Source organism: Trichosurus vulpecula, chromosome 5 (genome assembly GCF_011100635.1).
Source record: "Trichosurus vulpecula isolate mTriVul1 chromosome 5, mTriVul1.pri, whole genome shotgun sequence".
In the NCBI taxonomy this organism is placed as follows: Eukaryota; Metazoa; Chordata; class Mammalia; order Diprotodontia; family Phalangeridae; genus Trichosurus; species Trichosurus vulpecula.
This window is the reverse complement of record NC_050577.1, coordinates 175010283-175030636: the sequence shown is the minus strand read 5'-3', so window position 1 is coordinate 175030636 and position 20354 is coordinate 175010283. Positions and strand designations below refer to the sequence as shown.

The 20354-nt window shown below is 38.8% G+C and overlaps 1 protein-coding gene across 1 annotated transcript in view; it reads right to left on the bottom strand.

Annotated features, from left to right (window-relative positions):
• Positions 1-20354, bottom strand: part of SFMBT2 (Scm like with four mbt domains 2) — a 248989-nt gene that overhangs the window by 117745 nt on the left and 110890 nt on the right. Inside the window, exon 6 of the mRNA XM_036759565.1 lies at positions 9161-9258. Within this exon, the coding sequence (XP_036615460.1) occupies positions 9161-9258 (98 nt within the window). The remainder of the gene's footprint in view (positions 1-9160; positions 9259-20354) is intronic.

The window sequence follows — 20354 nt, the reverse complement described above, 5'->3', positions numbered from 1 at the left end:
TACCACTTTCTTCTCACGGCCACCCCTCCCCTGAAGCCTTATAGAGAATCTCCTTTAATATAGCTCATCTGAACATGAAAGTCTTATGTCCCAGTTTTCTCTTTTTCCCTTCATTAATGCGATATGACCTGAATTACCACATAATCAATCACCCATTTAGAGAGGCCTTTGCTACCAAATGTGGGAATTGAAGTGGAGAAGAGTATGAGATGAAGTATTCTCATTTTAAAATTCCTCAAGCTGACAGACAGGAATCTCATTCAAACGGATGCCACAAGTGGTCCTAATTAAAAAAAGCATGAGACTCTGTCAAGTACGTTGCTAAAATATAAGTAAAATCTATCTCTAGTGTGTTCTACCACCTACCGGAGTCAGGAAAGACCTAAGTTCAAATTTGGCCTAAGACACTTACAAGCTATGTGACCCTGGGCAAGTCACTTAACCCTGCTTGCCTTAATCCCCTGGAGAAGGAAATGGCAAACCACTCCAGTATCTTTACCAAGAAAACCCACTGGCAGACTGGTCCCCATGGTCATGAAGAGTCAGAAACAACTGAACAACAAAACCACCTCCCACCTGCAGGACCTTGGACGAACAAGTCCCTTAACCTCTTAAAAACTCAGTCTCCTTATCTGTAAAATCGAGGGCTTGGACTCTAAGGCCCCTTCCAGCTCTAAATCTATGGCCCTATAAAAGCAAAACCAAAACACTCCTTCCTCCATCCCACCCCGCCAAAACCACATCCCTCAAGTTTCTAAAAGAATTAACTACTAGAAACAGAAATTTTTCTTGATGTCTTGCTGAAAGTGATTTCTGCATGAGATTCATTTGTTTGCAATTCACCAACCTGGGAACTCTACCAAAGCAGACTATTACCTACACCACAGAAGGAAAATACACAACAGTCATAACTACCACCCAAACAGCACTTGTACTATTTGTGAAATCATTAACAAGAACCCTTCCTCTCTACCAAATGTTCAGGGTTGGGGGGGGGGGTAGGAATGGGGGCGAGGGTTGGTTTGGGAGACAATGGAAGGACCCTTTGCAAAATTTTGTTTGAGGGCCCAGAATTTAAATTTATAACAATGGCAAATGCAGAGAGCAGCAAGCTGCCAGAGACATGCAGAAAAGCCAACCTTCAAACATATCCAATTCCCAAATACCATTTGCATTTTTTCTTGATAAGAGAAATTATCAGGGAAGGGAAATTCTGTCCTTAGACATGGCCACAGGTTTTTTCCTAGCTAACATATTAAGCTGCTGAACAACAAAATATTAATCACCATAGAAACCGCAAAATCACAATCCATCCATGCTAAAATTCTAATGGTGTACATCCTTTCTTACCCCTTTGGCTATACCAGATGGAGTGAGAAAGAAAGTCTTTTCTCTCTTTGTGGAACTTAATCTTCCCTCCACAGACCCAAACCCTGGCCTCATATGGGAAAATGGAAGAGAGATGTTTTTTGCTAAAGGTTAAGTCTACATGCATGCCTACAGATATATACATTTATATCTAAGAATTGAATAAAAGGGTTAAGAATTCTCAGCATGTCCTGTGATCAAACTGTCTGAATATTCTTAATCAGATGGGAATATATACATGGAAAGCATTTTTCAATGTCTCTCAAAAATCAATATTCCACACAATATTTTTTCATCATTTATTATTAAATGGAAATCTACAGGAAAGGAAAAATGCACTAAAGACAGGATTAACAATACAGGTCTCAAAAATTAGCTTTAACTAATTGCTTTCACACTATATCATACCCTCATAAATGCCCTTCTTAAATAGATTTCTGGGGTGTTTTGACTAACTCAAAACAGGCATTCCATATATAACTTGAGCTTATCTTGGGAATGACCTATGCTAGGGCTGTGGAGTCTTCAGCCTTGAGAATGTGTGCAAACCTCAGTTCATTCCTTCTTGGTGGTCTTCTATCTGACAAAAACTTCCTCTCATTCCATCTTTCCCTGTGCCTCACCCTTCCTAAACCTATCATCATTATCTTTCCCTTAAGACCCTCCCCTCTACCAAAGGCATCACCATCTTTCCAGTTTTCCAGGTTCATTGCTTTGGCTTTTCCTCAACTATCCACTCCCCTTCAACGTCCAAATTCAGGTACCACATCTTACCGACATCGACCTCTACAATGTCTCCAACATCCAATTCTTTCTCTCTGCTCCCCCCTTCCACAACCTTAGGACAGGCAGGCCTTCATCACCTCTCGCCTAGATTACTACAATAGCCTCCCAATAGGTCTTCTTACCTCAAATCTCTCCCCATTCCAGTCTGTCCTACACAATGCTGCCAAAATGATTTTCCTTCAACACTGATCTGATTATGTGACTACTCTACTTAATCAACTCCTAATGATTTCCTATTGCCTGTAGGTAAAATATGTTCTCCTTTGTTTAATTTTTGAAGCCATTTACAAGCTAGCCTCAATCTATCTTCTGAGCCTCAATGGACATTACTCCTACTCCAATGTTCTACGATCCAGATACAGTGGACTTTCTATTCCTCACACATGAAATTCCATCTCCCATCTCTGCACCTTTGACTGGTCAACTCCCATGCCAGTAAATGGACTCTCCTGATGTCTGCCGCATAAAATCCCTCTCTTCCTTCCAAGACATAGCTCAAGCAGCATCTTCTGCGTGATGGATGCCTGTCCTGATACCTTCAAATGCTACTCTTTTCCAAACTATTTTGCATTTAACTACTTTGTATTTGGTTATATTATTCTTTTTAGATTTATTTTTATATAGTCATATATGTATTTATTGCCTTTCCCATCAGAACCTACACTCCTTCTGAATAGGGATTGTTTCACCCTAAGTACTTGGACACTCGAATCCTAGCACAGGGCCTAACACATGATGGATACTTAATAAATGCTTGTTGAGTGACTGATTTACATAACCACCTAAATAAGTATAAATTGGGACATGACTTTGATAACAACAGTGAGTGTGGGAGGGATTTTTCCCCCCTTGGGTTTTCTGTAACTGGATTTCCCCCTTTTTTATTTTTAGCACAGCAGTAGTCATAACATAGTAGTTATGTGCAACTGTTTAGTTGGTAGGGAAAATGCCAACTTTAGTTATGGCATTTAGTCCTGGAAGGAAGGAAGGAAGGAAGGAAGAAAGGAAGGAAGGCAGGCACACAGGCAGGCACAGATAAAGATATATAGATATAGATATAGATACATACACACATACATACATAATGAATTCTTTAATAAGGAAATTCCCTCTAACCATGCAGGTCACAACCTTCTTTACAACTTACAGTCTCTCATAGGACTGTTTGGGGGCACAGGGAGATTAAATAGCCTGCCCAGGGTGGTGCCACTGTGTCTGCAGTCTTTCTGACTTTAAGGCCAGCTTTCTGCTCACCCTGCCACACTCCCTCTTCTTCCCACTATACATTCTCTTTCTCCATACATGTACACCTACACATGTACACCCACACAGATATAAGAGTTAACAGATTTCCTTGAATCCTCTTCAACAGAGAGGATTTCTGTTCTTGAAATTCATTTTCCTAGGTTGCGCTACCAACACCTTTCTTTCTAACTCAAAATGAATCACAAGCACATTCAATGTTCCATCACTTACTGTTCATTTCAAACATTTTCAGAGACAATTAAAAAAAAGCCAAGGATCAAGCAATGTCATTTCTTAAAGACATAAAAAGGGATAATGGATAGTTGGTGGCATTTCAAACAGTGTTTTTCTTTCCTTACACTTACACATTAATGAGAGTGGTTTGACAAATCCTCCCTCTCCCCACCCCACCCACCCCCTACCAACTTCAGAAATTTGCATTTCCTTGGAAGACAGAAATAGTTTGCCAATAAATGGCAAATTGGGAATACTTTTCTTCATTTGCAGAACATCTGTTTGATAGATACATTAGCTGCCAGTGAAGCTGCTATAATTTAAAATTTACAAGCAAGTAGGGTAGAGTGTAGATTACAAGTTACAAAAAATTACGAAGAATAAAAAGTAATATAAATTATAATAAACAGCACGGATCTGTGAAGATCCCAGAAAAGATATTCCATTAATTATCAATACATGAATTTTTCTTCCCCCCATGCACATACTGCTCCCTCTTTCTAGAAAGATGCAAATTTTCGAACACATTTAAGTTGTATCTGTACACCCCAAGTAGATTAAGAGAACTGAAGTAATCATACAGATAATTCTACTCCCCCCCCCGCCCGATGACTAGCCAGCTATGAGCCTTATTTTACAAAGGCAATGACATAATAAATAGAAACCTAGCTAGTCTCCGTGTATGTCAGGTTCTGCACGTATGTCTAAACATGTCTAAGCTTACACTGACATTGAGGTACTTCACAATGGTTGATGGTAGAGCATACTTTACTAATGAGAACCCAGGTTTCACTCATAAAGACTGGATATTTAAGGAATTCTTATGTGACAGTTAATCAAATGATGGCTCTGGTGGCTCCACAGAGGGGCACAGTGTGAAATTAATTTGGTCATCTTGGCTGCCAGATATTTTCATATCATTCTCAATCAATGGTATGCCTTTTCTGAGCTCTGATGATTACAAAGCTGGCTCAGTCTCAGATAAACCTACCCTACTCTAGACAATTTATTCAAGATTCAATGAAATGCCAACCTGACTTTTAAAGCAGCCACCTGCTAGTAGACCAGTATTAACATATCCATAGACTGTTTGAGCTAGAAGGGACCTTAGGAATAATCTAATCCAATTCCCTCATTTTGCAGATCAGGAAACTAAGGCCTATCGGTGAGAAGTTTAGAGCTAATTAATGTATGGATTGTTCATTAAAGACATACTTTACCAAAAGTTTCAGTGAAAAAAAGGCAACACATTTTCCCTACAAAATCAGTAGCTGCTTCAATAGTTTTAGATACAGATAGAGACAGCCTTCTCATTCCCACATACCTGGATACCTGTATCCAGGAGGTGGGGAATAATGTAACTGGATGGTTAGCCTTTTTCTTTTTACCACAACAGGTGGCCATGACATAGTTAAGCAAATCTGTGCTACTGTTTAGCTGCTAGTGAAAATGCCAATTTTAGTTATGGTATTTAGTCCTTTTAGGAGGGAGGGAAGGAAAGGAGGAAGGGAGGGAGGGAGGGAGGGAGGGAGGGAGGAAGGGAGGAAGGAAGGAAGGAAGGAAGGAAGGAAGGAAGGAAGGAAGGAAGGAAGGAAGGAAGGAAGGAAGGAAGGAAGGAAGGAAGGGTCTTCCATTAAAAGAGGTAATAGTAGTGTTGGCAGTAATGAGGGGTGGGCTCTACCTTTCCTAATTGACTTTATAACCCCACTGGTAACACACACCAGTTAAAGGTGAGCCGGAGCCTGGCAGCACTATATGTAAGTACATACACATGCTATATGCTGAAAACTTTTGTTGGCTAATGTGATTCATCCCATCAAAACACCCATTTATCTGAAGTGTAAAAAGAATGGCCTTGAAGTATTGTTCATCTCAGCCCATTAAATGTGCTTAGCTTTGACTTGTGTCTCATAACAGCTGAACATTATGACAATTTCCCACTACAACATGCATCTAGGATGATTCATTGCTGAATCCAAACATATATTCCTTGCGCCACAATGAAAATAACTAGAAATAAGTTTGCCTGCTGGGAAAGAGTGATGATCAAACAGTGATAACAGGGAAAATACAGAGTCTATTTTTGGACTCTGCAGGAACATATTTGCATGCTGAAACTTCTAAAACTTAAGAAAAACAAAATAGATTTTTTTTTCATTCCTTCTATTTTTTTTTAAATTGTGACCATCAGTGTGATACCACACCCATATAATTTCTTTAGGCTTAATTACCTTCACATACATGTAACTACTTACAATAAAATTCAGCAACATGTTTTAAATTTTTCATATTCTCCTATAAAATATGACAATTTTCAGTGTCTTAAGGTTTTAAAATTCCATCAGTCAACATGAATTTATTAACTGCCTTTCATGTTCTAAGGACTGCACTGGAGATACAAAGATAAAAATGCAGCAGACCCTACTTTCAAAGAGCTTACACTCCATCTGTATAAGTTTAAATGATGGACATGTAATATTTTTTGGTGGGGGGAAGGACAGTCAGGGTTAAGTTACTTGTCCAGGATCACACAGCTAAGTGTCTAAGGCTGGATTTGAACTCAGGTCCTCATGATTCCAGGGCTGGTGCTTTATCCATTGTACCACCTAGCTGTCCCTGATGGGCATGCAATTTTTTTATTAATCCTTTTTTTTAGAGGGGGAAGGCAGGGCATTTGGGGTTAAGTGATTTGCCCAAGGTCACACAGCTAGTGTGTCAAGTGTCTGAGGCCGGATTTGAACTCAGGTCCTCATGACTCAAGGGCTGGTGCTTTATCCACTGTGCCACCTAGCTGTCCCTGATGGGCATGCAATTTTTAAGCAATGACCAGCAATGAATCCACAAATATCCTGAGATTGTTAATCCAATGTATGAGACATTGAAGATCTTTAGGATTTCTCCTACTCACTAATTTGAAATGATTCCACATTATGAGGTAGTAATTTCATGAAGTAGGGCAAATAGAGGTTGATATTAAAAAAAAGAAAGAAAGGTTGTAATTATGGGCCAAATTAGGTTTTAAGATGTGAAATTATAGCATTCATTAAAATGTAAGATAAAGAGAGTTTGTGTCAATATTTCTTTTCCATTTTATTCAGTGGAGCAACGAACCTATCCACAATGAGAATGTATGAAAATATGTAATTGGTGGTACCTGACACCAGATGGACATTTTGAGAGGTACAGAAGTGGCATATTATGTGGTCTTTGCCCTCAAAAGAGATTTTGATCAAGGGAAGGAAGTCTAGGTAGAGGAAAACTTATCAGTGACAAATTCTGAGGCACATCATGAAAATGACTTCCTAAGTCTAAGCAGAAGTCAAAAGAAAACAAAGACTATATTTTAGAAAATAAGCTACCAAAATATGAATCACAACTGATTTTTCTTTTTAATTAAAACAAGCAAAAACAATAACAAAATACCTACTAGTAAGTTTATTCATTTTTATATGTATGAGCTTCTTCGAATGTACTCCTAAATAATCAACCTGTGCCTCTAATTACGCCCTTATTATATTAACTCAAGATACAAAATTCATTAAAAACGGAATAAGAAAGTTATAGAGGTTTATATATGGCTTCATTTTTTAGTATTTCCACAGGAAAGCACCAGGGATTGTGTGTTACATTATCTGAAGCGATTATACATTATTTCATTAACAGGATCAGTCAGGAAAAATGTTTAGGCAACCCTGATTTGTCAGCAATTACTGCTACTGGTACAGCAATGTCTTCAGTCAAGCAGCTTAAAACATTGTAAACCCGTCAAACAGTTCATCCTCAAGACATAGATCTATATCGTAAATTAAGAGACGAGTCTTTTTAGCCCCATTTTTATAGACAGGGAAATTATAAAACAGAAAGATGAGTCATTTTTCTAATCTGCCAAAAAAACTGAATCAGGAATGGAAATAAGACTCAGAAAACAAACATCCAGACCGCTACTTATCCTCTTTTTTCAACAAAAAACATTTATTACATAACTACTATGCACAAGGCTCTCTGAATACGGTCCCTACCTCCACGGAGCTTAAAAAATTAATAATATTTTTATTTTTATTATTTTTAAAGCCACCATCAAACACAATTATGCTGTTCTAGTCTAGAAAATGAACTTAACATTAGGCTGACTTGGAACTAACTGGAAAAACTTCTAGGATTCATAGGACCATAAATCTAGATCTGGAAGGGACTAGTAAGGACATTTGGTACAACCCTCCCATTTTACAGGTAAGAAAACTGAGTCCCAGGCAGGTTACAGGACTTGATCAAGGCCACAGAGATAGCAAGCGTCATAGGTGGGATTCGAATTCAGGACCTAAGACTATATATTCAATGATCTTTCCACTGTACTGTGGACTTTGCCACCTACACTGGGTGATACAGTACATAAAGGACTCTACCTGATGTCAGGAAGATCTGAGTCCAAATCCACCTTCAGACATTTACTATGTGACCCTGGGCAATTCATTTAACCTCCCCTAGCCTCAGTTTCTTTATCTGTAAAATGGGGATTAATAATAGCACCTACCTCCCAGATTGGTTGTGACAATATCTGTAAAGTGCTTGGAAAACCTTAAAAGTACTAAATAAGTGCTAGCTATTACTATTAATAACAGTGTTTCTTCCCTTTGCCATATATACATACATACATATATATATGTATATATGGGAAAGAACACTGGCCTGGGAGTCTAGAAACAAAGCGTTCTAGTCTCTGCTCTGCTATGTGAACTTGCTTTCCTCTGGAATTCAATTACCCTGTCTACACAATAAAAAGGCTGGACTAGGTGGTCTCTTTTTGGTTCTAAAACGCCATGATTCTATACATATAGTCTTTTTCCCCAGGATAAAAGAAAATATTCCCACAAGTTCTTATAAAACTTAAAAGAATATCAGGGGCATTATTCTATCCATTTCAGATTGGTCGAAATTTTGCAAATTTCCTTTCATTATAACAAATAGATATGTAACTCCTGCTTCTGCATGTGTTAAATAATCAATACCTTTAACCTCATGGGTAATCACAGGGAAAAACTGAAAAAGTTAGATTAAAGCTACCTTATACATAAATAGTATACACTTAATATATTGTCTGCTGAGTCAAAACGGAACCTGGAAAGGGCAGTGATTCAACACCAGAATTCAAATATCAAAACTGATTCTTTTTCCTTTTCCTTTTTCCTTCTTATAGGGCCATACATTTACAGTAAGAAGGGAACATCAACACTGAGTACAACCTTTACATTTATACAAATGAGTAATTGAGGCTTAGGGATGTTAAGCTGGGATTAGAACCCTGGCTTCCTGATTCAGATTATATAAATGCACCTAAACAGTTTATATTTAAATACCTGAAATGGAAACATCACAAAAAGGAAGCTTTCTAACGTGGAAAACTGAGGGAAATGATTGGCTGGAACACCAACACGTATTTTGATCAGTGTGACTTTGAAAACATTCACATATTCATTAGTTTCTGGTCTCCTGTCCAAACCTGTATTCTAGAGAAGAATGAACAGCTTACCTTGAACACTTCCATTGGAAGAGGAAATTTTGCAGCATCATTAAGAGATTTTTCCAGAGCACATTTCCATTCAGATGTTGTCTTCAAAGAATAGATTTCTGGATAAACAACAACAAATCACATAACAGTGTATGGGCTAGAGAGTGCTACAGTTCTGCGTGTTCATTCATAAATGTTAACTTTGCAAACCCTCTGTAAAAACCTAATAACCACAGCAGTCGCACTGTAACTACCACAAAGACCCACTCCCAAATTTGTAAGATTAATGGCAACTTGGGATTCCATTATACAATGTGCAAAATGGGCCAAACAAGGCTCCACTAAAGGGAGCATTTGCATACGCTCTACAAGCATTCTAAAAGGGATTTAATGGTATTAATCACATTAGCAAGACCTTCAGTGATGCACTACCCACAAATCACCTAGGAAACAATATCCACTGATGAAGAACTTAATATCTGATGTATTTCCATACTAAAAAAGCGTTCAGTTGCCTATCAGTCACCATTATTACAGCACATTTGTCACCAAATCTCTAAGCTTTCTGCATACTGAAAAAAAGATCCATGTAAATCATAAAATTACTGAAAGGTAAATTAAAATTTACTAACCGAGTTTAATATTTACTTGAAATGTTGCTGGTAACACACCACATCCTACCCATATTTGTTTCTGGGGGAGAAATTACCCATGTGGGTTATTCACTCGGAGTGTAAAAAATTTTTTTTTAATTTTTTTAAAAGGAAATTGTCAAGTAATGTTTTTACCTGTGGCTGAACTTCAAGGGAATTTTATGATCTGATCTCAACAGATTTAAGACCTTATCAAAATAGGATTTGCAGAAACACTCACTGCAAGTGGATATGTTTATACCATCACTATATCAACCCAGGCTACTTTAGACAGACAGACAGGATATGAATATGAATTTAAGTACAGTTAAAAGGCAACATTAACCATTTGGGGCTATATTTTTAATTCCCTGCCTGTCTGCTTTTTAACATGTGGTCATATATTTTGATCCTCAATGCTTCTGAATTCACCTTGTACTTTGAGCCCTTGTAGGATGTATACGTCTCTTTATTTTTTTCTGTCTCTTTATTATTTTCAGTACCTTTTTTATGGTAGGAAAGAAATGCTGCCCAAACTCAGTGAACCATCAATGTCTCACTCAGGTGCACTGATGGTTAACTAGCTAAAAATACCCAAGATTAACTAGTAAATAATAGCAGATTATATTTGAATACAAATAATACTTCAGTATTGGGGAGGAAAGCCTTGTGTTGAGGCATTTTTTTAATAGAGTAATTAACATTTACAACCAATTAAGGTAAAAGAAATAGATCACAGAACTTGGCATATTTCTACAAAGTCAGTCAAGCCCTGAAGTGTCTTCGTGGTGGACACTTAACTTCTGATGGCTAGCCTACCTCTCAGGAGATAGTGTACATTCAATGAATATCCTCTGATTTGCTAATTTATTAAATGGCTTTTCCATCACAACAAACTGCACAGGAGAAACAATTTCTATAGAATTTACTAAACCTGAGACAAAAAATAACCAAGATGATAAAGCGCTGAAAATATGGTTTAAGGTAATTAAACTTAGTTCTTCAAACACTGGATTTTGCACTGCTTTTAAGCAGCCAGACTGGAGTGATGGCTTTATTCGTTATTAAATAATCATCTTTATTTTTTTTACACTAGGGTATTTAGATTAGTATTAAGTAATTTATTCTCAGTATAGAAAAATGTGCTCAACAAAGCCCTATTCTGATGCTTCAGAGTAGCATGGAGGTGAACCTGGGGTCTTGAAGGCTTTGCCACTGGAGTACCAGCTGTGGAAGATATACGATGCTGGAAAGGCTTTGAGTATGATACAAGCAAGAGTCTGAATCTACTTCCCAAGCACCAACCTAATTGGGGATGAAGATTACCACCAGAAAGTTAGCCATTTGTCCAAGGCAACCCACTAAACAAAAATATGAAATGGTTCTGTCTTACATAGCTTCTCTGGTGACAGTGGCAACATGGCTGAAAAGGAGGCATAAAGTGTTATGAATCAAAGATTTTGGACATGAGGTTATTAACTAGGAATTCTGTGAATTATATTCTTTTTTAATATATTGATGACTACTTTACTATAATTGGTTTCTCTCATATATTTTATGAATTTAAAAATATCATTCTAAGAAGATATGTACAGATATTTCTTGAATGCCAAAGTGGTCAATGATACAAAAAAGTTTAAGAACCCCTTTCTGACTGTCTAAAACTTTCATTTGTTGGTTATGCTAAAGTGGTACTCTAGCTTGGTAATCAAAAAATAAGAGTCTTGTCCAATGACCACTGAGTAAACATACTACTAGAAGAACTGAATCCTATCAATGTTAACATTCTCACTCTAAATGGAACCAGAAAGATGGAGTAATGAAACAGAGGATGACTGAAGGGTTCTAGTGAGAAAGGCAAAGGAGGGATTTGGTAGAGCTGGTTTTATCCTATGCCCACTCAAAGACAAGAAACATCACTCCACTGGATATTTGGTCATCTTATATTGCAGAGGTCATGATAAGACCACCATGAAAACAAAGGCAACTTACATACCAACATCTATCTATTCAAGAGGCTGAAAAGGTTTTAAAAATTCTATGAAGAACACAGTAAGACCCTCCAAATTATACATATCTGCATTTGATACTAGAGGACTTCAAAGCAAGGTGGAAATTGGTTAAGATGATAAGATGTATTGGAAAATATGAATCAAGGAAAAGAAATGAGAGGGACCAAAACTGGAAAGACTATACAGATGCCCCTTGTCTATAAAACATGAATAACTTCTTCCAGAAATAACAAAATTAGTAGGCACTGAAAATTATGAGCTAAATAATACTGCAACAAATGAAACTGTTTACATTTTAACAGACAGGAAATGATGCACTACTGATAATAGGAGTCATTCCTGAATCATCTGTCAGGGTACAGTCAGACCACTGACTTGTAAGAGCCAAGTACAAAATTAGTACAAAGCTAGAATAAAAATGAGAAAAAAGATATGGTGTACAATTAAAACAACTCCATCTGGGCAGGCTTAAATATATTATTGATGACCAAAAAACAAGAGGATATGGATGGAAGAGAGAACACAGACCACAAACTACAATAATTTTATTCAGAATTTTTTCCAATAAGAATCAATTACCATAATAAAGGAACCACAGAACAGCCTAAAAGATTTCTGAGTCAGCACACACTTGACTTATTGCCAAGTGAAGAGAGTAAAAGACAACACTGGTTTAGGAAAAAAAACAACTGTTTGCAAAATCTTATGGAGAAGGATGATGAAGATTATGAGCAGTATGACCTCATCAGACAAATAACAGTCAAGGGTAAAATATCAAAGTTTAAATAAAACTTTGCAGGTGATCCAAGTAAGGAAATAATTCCAAGAGCGTTTATAGATGAAAAACAAACAAAAGAAAAATGAAACAGATCTATACTTTTATAAAAAAATTTTTTTCACTATCAAGTGGAGTAGGGTCAACGCATTTAGACTCTAATATTCCTGTCTTAGATGTCCTTATAGAGGAGGTTGAAACGATATTCAATAAAACAAAGAAAAAGAAGCTAGCTTTAACTAAGTGTACATAGAGGAGATCTTTGCTGGTAGTGACAAAATTGTGAAGGTATTGAAGGACAGAGCCATCAAGTAACGAAGCAGGAAATACCAAAGGTATAGAAAAGCTCTGTCTTATCTGACTTCTCTCATATGTGCATCAACTTTTTATGAAGATAATCTACACACATATATCAAAAGTACCTTTTGATGAGGGTATAAGAAGGGAGTAAGGCAGGCTTTCACAAGAGGTATTACATAGGAAACCATATCTTTATTATCATACAACTGACAGAAAGATACAACAAATCTAGGGTTCCATTGTGTTTTAATTGATTATAAAAAGCATTTGATTCATTAGATCAAAGCACTGCCTTGAACACTTTCTTCTAACAAGGTGTCTCCTATCCATATATCAAAGCTATCGAAAAGTTGCTGAAACATCTAACAACAGATATCCTTGGTGGTTGAATGAATAGAAGGAAAAATTATAAACCATTTACTGATAGTATGTCTCAAACACTGCAATTAAATTCTGGGGATAAAAACTCAAACGGTAAGGCAGTCCCTGTTCACAAAAAGATTATACTCTAAGTAGGAGTCTTATTCAGCTTCAGGTCTGCTTCAGAGATAAAGGTTCAAAACTTCTAAGAATATAGTTAAAGTCGCAAGGTAGGAGGACAGAGGACAATAATAGATTAGATGGTAGTGTCCAAGGATCGTGAGGGTAGATTAGAAGGGCAAATAGTAAAGCTTGGAGGACCTGCAGATTCAGGGGCTGGGCAGATGGAAAGGCCTGGCAGAACTTTATCTTTTCAGAAGGATTATAGTTAATGACTTCTAGCTCATCTAAATGGTGATCAACTATGTTACTGCTCCTATCATGTCTCCTCACTGGAGTCTGTGTAAGGATATTAATGTTAGCAGTTTTTCATGCCTGGACTCCCTGATGGAGTCCAATCCGAAATATCATTCAGTAAAATAAAATAGGGAGACGTAAGCAAATCTTGCCTCTATCATCATGGAAGAGACCCAGAGTAGAGTCCAAGCTGAAGAGGAATTCCCTTATCAGTGGTGAGAACGCTCGATGTTCCTATTGGTGGTTGACATTGTGGTTGTTGAGAAGCCTTGAAACATGGTGGAAGCTCCTAGAAGAGACCCACAACTGCTCTAAAGAATCAGGCCTGGCCTCCACATTGGCTTGGGGAGAGAGGGACCATAAGTGGACTGATACAGTATGAAAAAGAATTGGCACTGAGTGCAGGACGCAAATTTATACACATGGTGACAACTTCACAAGCACTCTTTTACCACCTATGAGTCTTTTGCTTCTCAGGGAGCAAGATCTTCAGTGACAGTAAGAATGACGACAACCATTTGTGGATCAAACTGGGAAGTGCCAGCTCTCTAACGATATCAAGTCAGGAAAGCTAGCATCTTACTTAGTGGGTAACCAGACTAAAGCCAAAGGGCAGTTAGAGTAAATTGCATATGGTACCTTATAAATGTAAGCACGCCAGATATGGAGTGATACTGACAGTAGTATGGGACTGGCATGGTAGACCAGGGATGCTAGTTACTGCAAAGGACCAGGTTATATGAAACCTTTTAAAGAAACTAGGTTCAGAGAGAGAAATAAAATGAGAACACAGGATGAAATGAATGAGAATGGAGAAGTAAAGGTAATAATCAGGTTACTAGAAAAGCATTAAATTAGATGCATCACTCAGCTGAGAGAAACAGAGTAAAAGGCTCCTTTGGAGTCAGAAAAAAAAAAAAACAGAGGATTCCTGCTAATGGAGCCTAAAAGAGATTAAGTCATCATCAAGGACCCTCCAGAGAACAACTCCAACTGGAATCAACAAAGGGGAGGCCCAAGATCCAACTACAAAAGAACTCTACTATTCCAAGGGCCTATAGATTTCTCGCAAGACCACTCTGTCTAGACCTGCTTCGAAACAAGACAGACATGCAAGAAACAGCAGTGACCCCAAGGATTATGGCTAAAGGAATACCATCCCTTGGCCAGAAAGGAAATAAAAGTGAGCAACACCCAAGAGACTCTTTAATGCTATAATTTTATGCCTAGCTAAGTACTTAATGAAAAGTTATGTACTTACAGTAATTTAGTTATACATATAATTTAATTAATAGGGGGCGGAGCCAAGATGGCGGCTGGTAAGCACGGACTAGAGTGAGCTCCGTACCCAAGTCCCTCCAAAAACCTATAAAAATGGCTCTGAACCAATTCTAGAACGGCAGAACCCACAGAACAGCAGAGGGAAACAGGGCTCCAGCCCAGGACAGCCCGGATGGTCTCTGGGTGAGCTCTATTCCACACGGAGCTGGGAGCTGGGAGCTGGGAGCTGGGAACGGAGTGGAGCAGAGCCCAGCCTGAGCGGCGTGGACGATCCAGACCGGAAGCCCCGGAAGCCGGGCGGAGGGGGCCCTAGCGCCCTGAATATGTGAGCTGCGGCAGTTACCAGACCCCTCGACCCACAAACACCAAAGACTGCGGAGAAGGTTAGTGGGAAAAGCTGCGGGAGTGGAAGGAGTTCGCGGTTCGGCTTCCAGCCCCAGGGGCAGCGGAGGTGGGGCAGCTACAGCTGTTGTTACTTCCGGCTCCAGGCCCACCTGGTGGGAGGAATTAAGTGGCGGATCGCAGCAGGGGTGCACAGCCTGCCGAAGATCTGAGCCCAGTCTGGACTGGGGGTCCTTGGGGAAGGAGGAGTGCGGCTCTGACAGAGCTGGCACCTCCCCCCCAAACGTAGAACATAGAACTCTGTAATCTACAAGCAGTCATACCCCACTGAAAAACTCAAGGGTCAAGTTAGTTAGTTGGGAATATGGCCAGGACGCGAAAACGCGCCCAGATTCAGTCTCAGACTTTGGATTCTTTCTTTGGTGACAAAGAAGACCAAAACATACAGCCTAAAGAAGACAACAAAGTCATAGAGCCTACAACCAAAGCCTCCAAGAAAAACATGAACTGGCCCCAGACCATAGAAGAACTCAAAAAGGATTTGGAAAAGCAAGTTAGAGAAGTAGAGGAAAAATTGGGAAGAGAAATAAGAAGGATGCGAGAAAACCATGAAAAACAAGTCAATGACTTGCTAAAGGAGATCCAAAAAAATACTGAAAAATACACTGAAGAAAACAACACCTTAAAAAATAGACTAACTCAAATGGCAAAAGAGCTCCAAAAAGCCAATGAGGAGAAGAATTCCTTGAAAGGCAGAATTAGCCAAATGGAAAAGGAGGTCCAAAAGACCACTGAAGAAAATACTACTTTAAAAATTAGATTGGAGCAAGTGGAAGCTAGTGAATTTATGAGAAATCAGGATATTATAAAACAGAACCAGAGGAATGAAAAAATGGAAGACAATGTGAAATATCTCCTTGGAAAAACCACTGACCTGGAAAATAGATCCAGGAGAGATAATTTAAAAATTATTGGACTACCTGAAAGCCATGATCAAAAAAAGAGCCTAGATACCATCTTACAGGAAATTATCAAGGAGAACTGCCCTGATATTCTAGAGCCACAGGGCAAAATAGAAATTGAAAGAATCCATCGATCGCCTCTGCAAATAGATCCCAAAAAGAAATCTCCTAGGAATATTGTTGCCAAATTCCAGAGCTCCCAGATCAAGGAGAAAATACTGCAAGCAGCCAGAAAGAAACAATTTGAGTATTGTGGAAACCCAATCAGAATAACCCAAGATCTGGCAGCTTCTACATTAAGAGATCGAAGGGCTTGGAATGCGATATTCCGGAGGTCAATGGAGCTAGGATTAAAACCTAGAATCACCTACCCAGCAAAACTGAGTATCATGTTCCAAGGCAAAATATGGATTTTCAATAAAATAGAGGACTTTCAAGCTTTCTCAGTGAAAAGACCAGAACTGAATAGAAAATTTGACTTTCAAACACAAGAATCAAGAGAAGCATGAAAAGGTAATCAAGAAACGGAAATTGCAAGGGACTTACTAAAGTTGAACTGTTTTGTTTACATTCCTACATGGAAAGATGATGAGTATGATTCATGAGACCTCAGTATTAGGGTAGTTGAAGGGAATATGCATATATATATATATGCATATATATATATGTTTAAGTATATATATAAGTGAATGTGTATGTATGTATGTATCTATGTGTATATGTATGTATGTGTATGTATGTGTATATATATATATGTAAAAGAGAGAGAGCAGACACAGGGTGAGTTGAGGATGAAGGGAAGATATCTAAAAGAAATAAAATGAAATTAAGGGATGAGAGAGTAACATACTGAGAGAGGGAGATAGGGAGAGATAGAATGGGGTGGATTATCTCCCATAAAGGTGGCAAGAGGAAGCAGTTCTATGGGAGGAGGGGAGAGGGCAGGTGAGGGGGGAATGAGTGAACCTTGCTCTCATCAGATTTGGCCTGAGGGGGAATACCATACATACTCAGTTGGGTATCTTACCCCACAGGAAAGAAGAGGGAGGAAGATTAAAAAAAAAAATAAAAGGTGGGGGGATGATGGAGTGGAGGACAGATGGGGGTGGAGGTAATCAAAACAAACACTTTGGAAAGGGGACAGGGTCAAGGGAGAAAATTCAATAAAGCGGGATGGGTCGGGAAGGAGCAAAATGTAGTTAGCCTTTCACAACATGAGTATTGTGGAAGGGTTATACATAATAATACATGTGTGGCCTAGGTTGAATTGCTCAACTTCTTAGGGAGGGTGGGTGGGAAGGGAAGAGGGAAGGGAATTTGGAACTCAAAGTTTTAAAATCAGATGTTCAAAAACAAAAAAAGTTTTTGTATGCAACTAAAAAATAAGATACACAGGCAATGGGGCGTAGAAATTTATCTTGCCCTGCAAGAAAGGAAGGGAAAAGGGGATGAGAGGGGAGGGGGGTGATAGAGGGGAGGGCTGACTGGGGAACAGGGCAACCAGAATATACGCCATCTTGGAGTGGGAGGGGAGGGCAGAAATGGGGAGAAAATTTGTAATTCAAACTGTTGTGAAAATCAATGCTGAAAACCAAATATGTTAAAGAAATAAATTGCATTTAAAAAAAAAATAATTTAATTAATAATTGTTATTGATATTAATAAAATACACAAATGACAATAAAATTATATTAACGATTATTATATTAATTAGTTATAGCATGCCCTGAGATTCCCTCATACTATAATAAAGTTGAGTTGTACACTTAAATGGATTCTGGCTATGATGAATTACAACAGTCAGGATGCATTTTGGGGGTAGTGCAGGAGAACCGAGAAAGAGAAAGGAAAGCTATCAATCCCCCCTCCAACCCACCTCAGGCATGGCCCATGGACTTTGGAAAACAAAGGACCTTCTCTTCAGTCTGGGCAGAAGTGGTAACTCAGATGTGGGAGCTTCCTTTTAGGGGAGTGGGAGGGGCACTGCCCGTGGGATTGAATGCAAGGCCAAGAGCTACTCAAGTTTACCAGTTGGCAATTTCTATTTCTCCAGCCCTTGAGGCAACACATGAATAGGGCTCATCCTGGATTTCTGACACTGATCAGTCTTCAAAGTACCACCAAACCAGGGATTACTGAAGTTCTTCTCAGACCAAAGCTTCAAGGCCAAGGGCATAAGAGGAAGGGAAAAAAATCATAAAGCCAAACCACACCCAAAAAGGGGCTTTAGCCAGTGCACAGAAAATATCCATCCTTCTAGGAATATTGCATATGAAAACAGAATTTGACCCTGGGGCTTATTTCTCTTTTTTTAAAAGGTGAAAATTAACTGCAGTGTTGTCAGTTATACTCAACCACCTGCAGAAGCTAAACACCTAATAGTTTCAATAAGCAGAACTGCACATGTGTGCAATTCATTAGACAGAGGCATTTCGATTACACTGGCAAGTTTATGGACAATAAACAGTACTGTTAAAAGAGCATAAAGCATTTTCTTAAAATGCTAGTGTTGCAGGTAATTTAACAAAGTGCACCATGTCAATGTGTGTTTAGGGGAAGTAATAAGCAATTAAAATGTGTCCTGATTCATCTTTAACTAGAAGCCTACATGAAAATGAGGCAATCTTCCTTTGTAGGATTTGGCAGGCTGCTTTATAATAAATGTTACAGGAAGCAGGAGTGTAAAAAAATAACTTGGAAAATCCCAAGACCAAACAATCCTATTCAATGAACAATTATCAAGGGTACGCGAGGCTCCATGCTAGGCACTGAATTTTTTATTTGGTTCTGGTTTTTTGGTTTTTTTTAAATATTGACTACTAGGGTTACAGAGCATGTTACGCCATCCAGTTGCCCATCTAGTACATAATACCACCTATTTAGGCACTGGGGATTAAAAAGTCAAAATCAAAAGAAACGGTCACTGCCCGCATGGAGATTATATTTTACTAGGCACAAAAGTTGTTATCCGGAAGCTCAAGGGCTTTTTAAAAAGTGTATTCTGATAATTGCATTCTAATGTAATTGGTGTCCTTTGCAGACGCTAAATTTTTTCTTTCATGCATTTAAAGGCATTATTCTGAGAAGGTGTCCACTGGTTTCATCAGACTGCCCAAGGGGTCCATGACCCAGAAAAGGCTAAGAACCCCCATACTAGCACCATGGCTGGCGCATGTAAATGCTTATTCTCCTCCCCCTTGTCTCTCCTAGGTTAAGTAAATAAAGAAAAATTTGAGGAGGGAGAGTATAGTAATAATTGACAGGAAGGGGGAAGGGTGGGCCTCAGAGCACCTGAGCTAAGCCTTGATACTGAGAGACAAAGGAGGTAAATGATACATTCATATTTCCATCCCCAGTGCTTAGCTCAGCGCCTGACACATAGTAGGTGCTTAATGTTTGTTGACCAACATGGGAGTTGGTTTTGCAGATGTATGGCAGGAAATGGATGTAATGTAGAATGTAGGAACACCTGGCAATACAATTTGGCTAGAATACAGAAAGCAGAAAAAGGCATGTGAAATAAGGCTAGATGAACAAGATGTAGCCAGACTGTGGAGGATTTTTAAATGTCAAACAGAGGGGCTTGTGCTTTATCCCAGAGGCAACAGTGAGCTGCTAAAGGTTTTTGAGCAGAAGATTGATATGGTCCGACCTATACCTGAAAAATATACTTTTAGAAGCTCTATGAAGGTGAGTTAGAAAAGCGAGAGGCTGGAGGTAGGAATAATAATAAGCAGGCTACTGTAATACTCCAGGTTAGGTGGTGATTAGCACCTCCACTATGGGGGGTAGGTAGCCAGGAGAGTGAAGAAAAGAGCAAAAAAAATCTAAAAAAGGTGTAAGGAGAATCAAGAGGATAATTATATGTGGAGGGGGCAGAGGGTGAGGAACTAGGGAGGGAAAAGAATCAAGGATGACTCCAAGGTTACCAACCCGAATATGTAGAAGTACCCTTAACAGAAACAGGGAAGTTTAAAAGAGAGCAGTGGTGAAGGAAAGGAGGGGGAAGAGACCATGTGTTACAGTTAGGGCATGTCAACTTTGAGATGCCAGGGAAATATCCAGGTGGAGGTGTCCATTAGGCAACTGGGGGGGGGGGGCGGGAACTGGAGCGTGGAAGACATACAGGGTTAA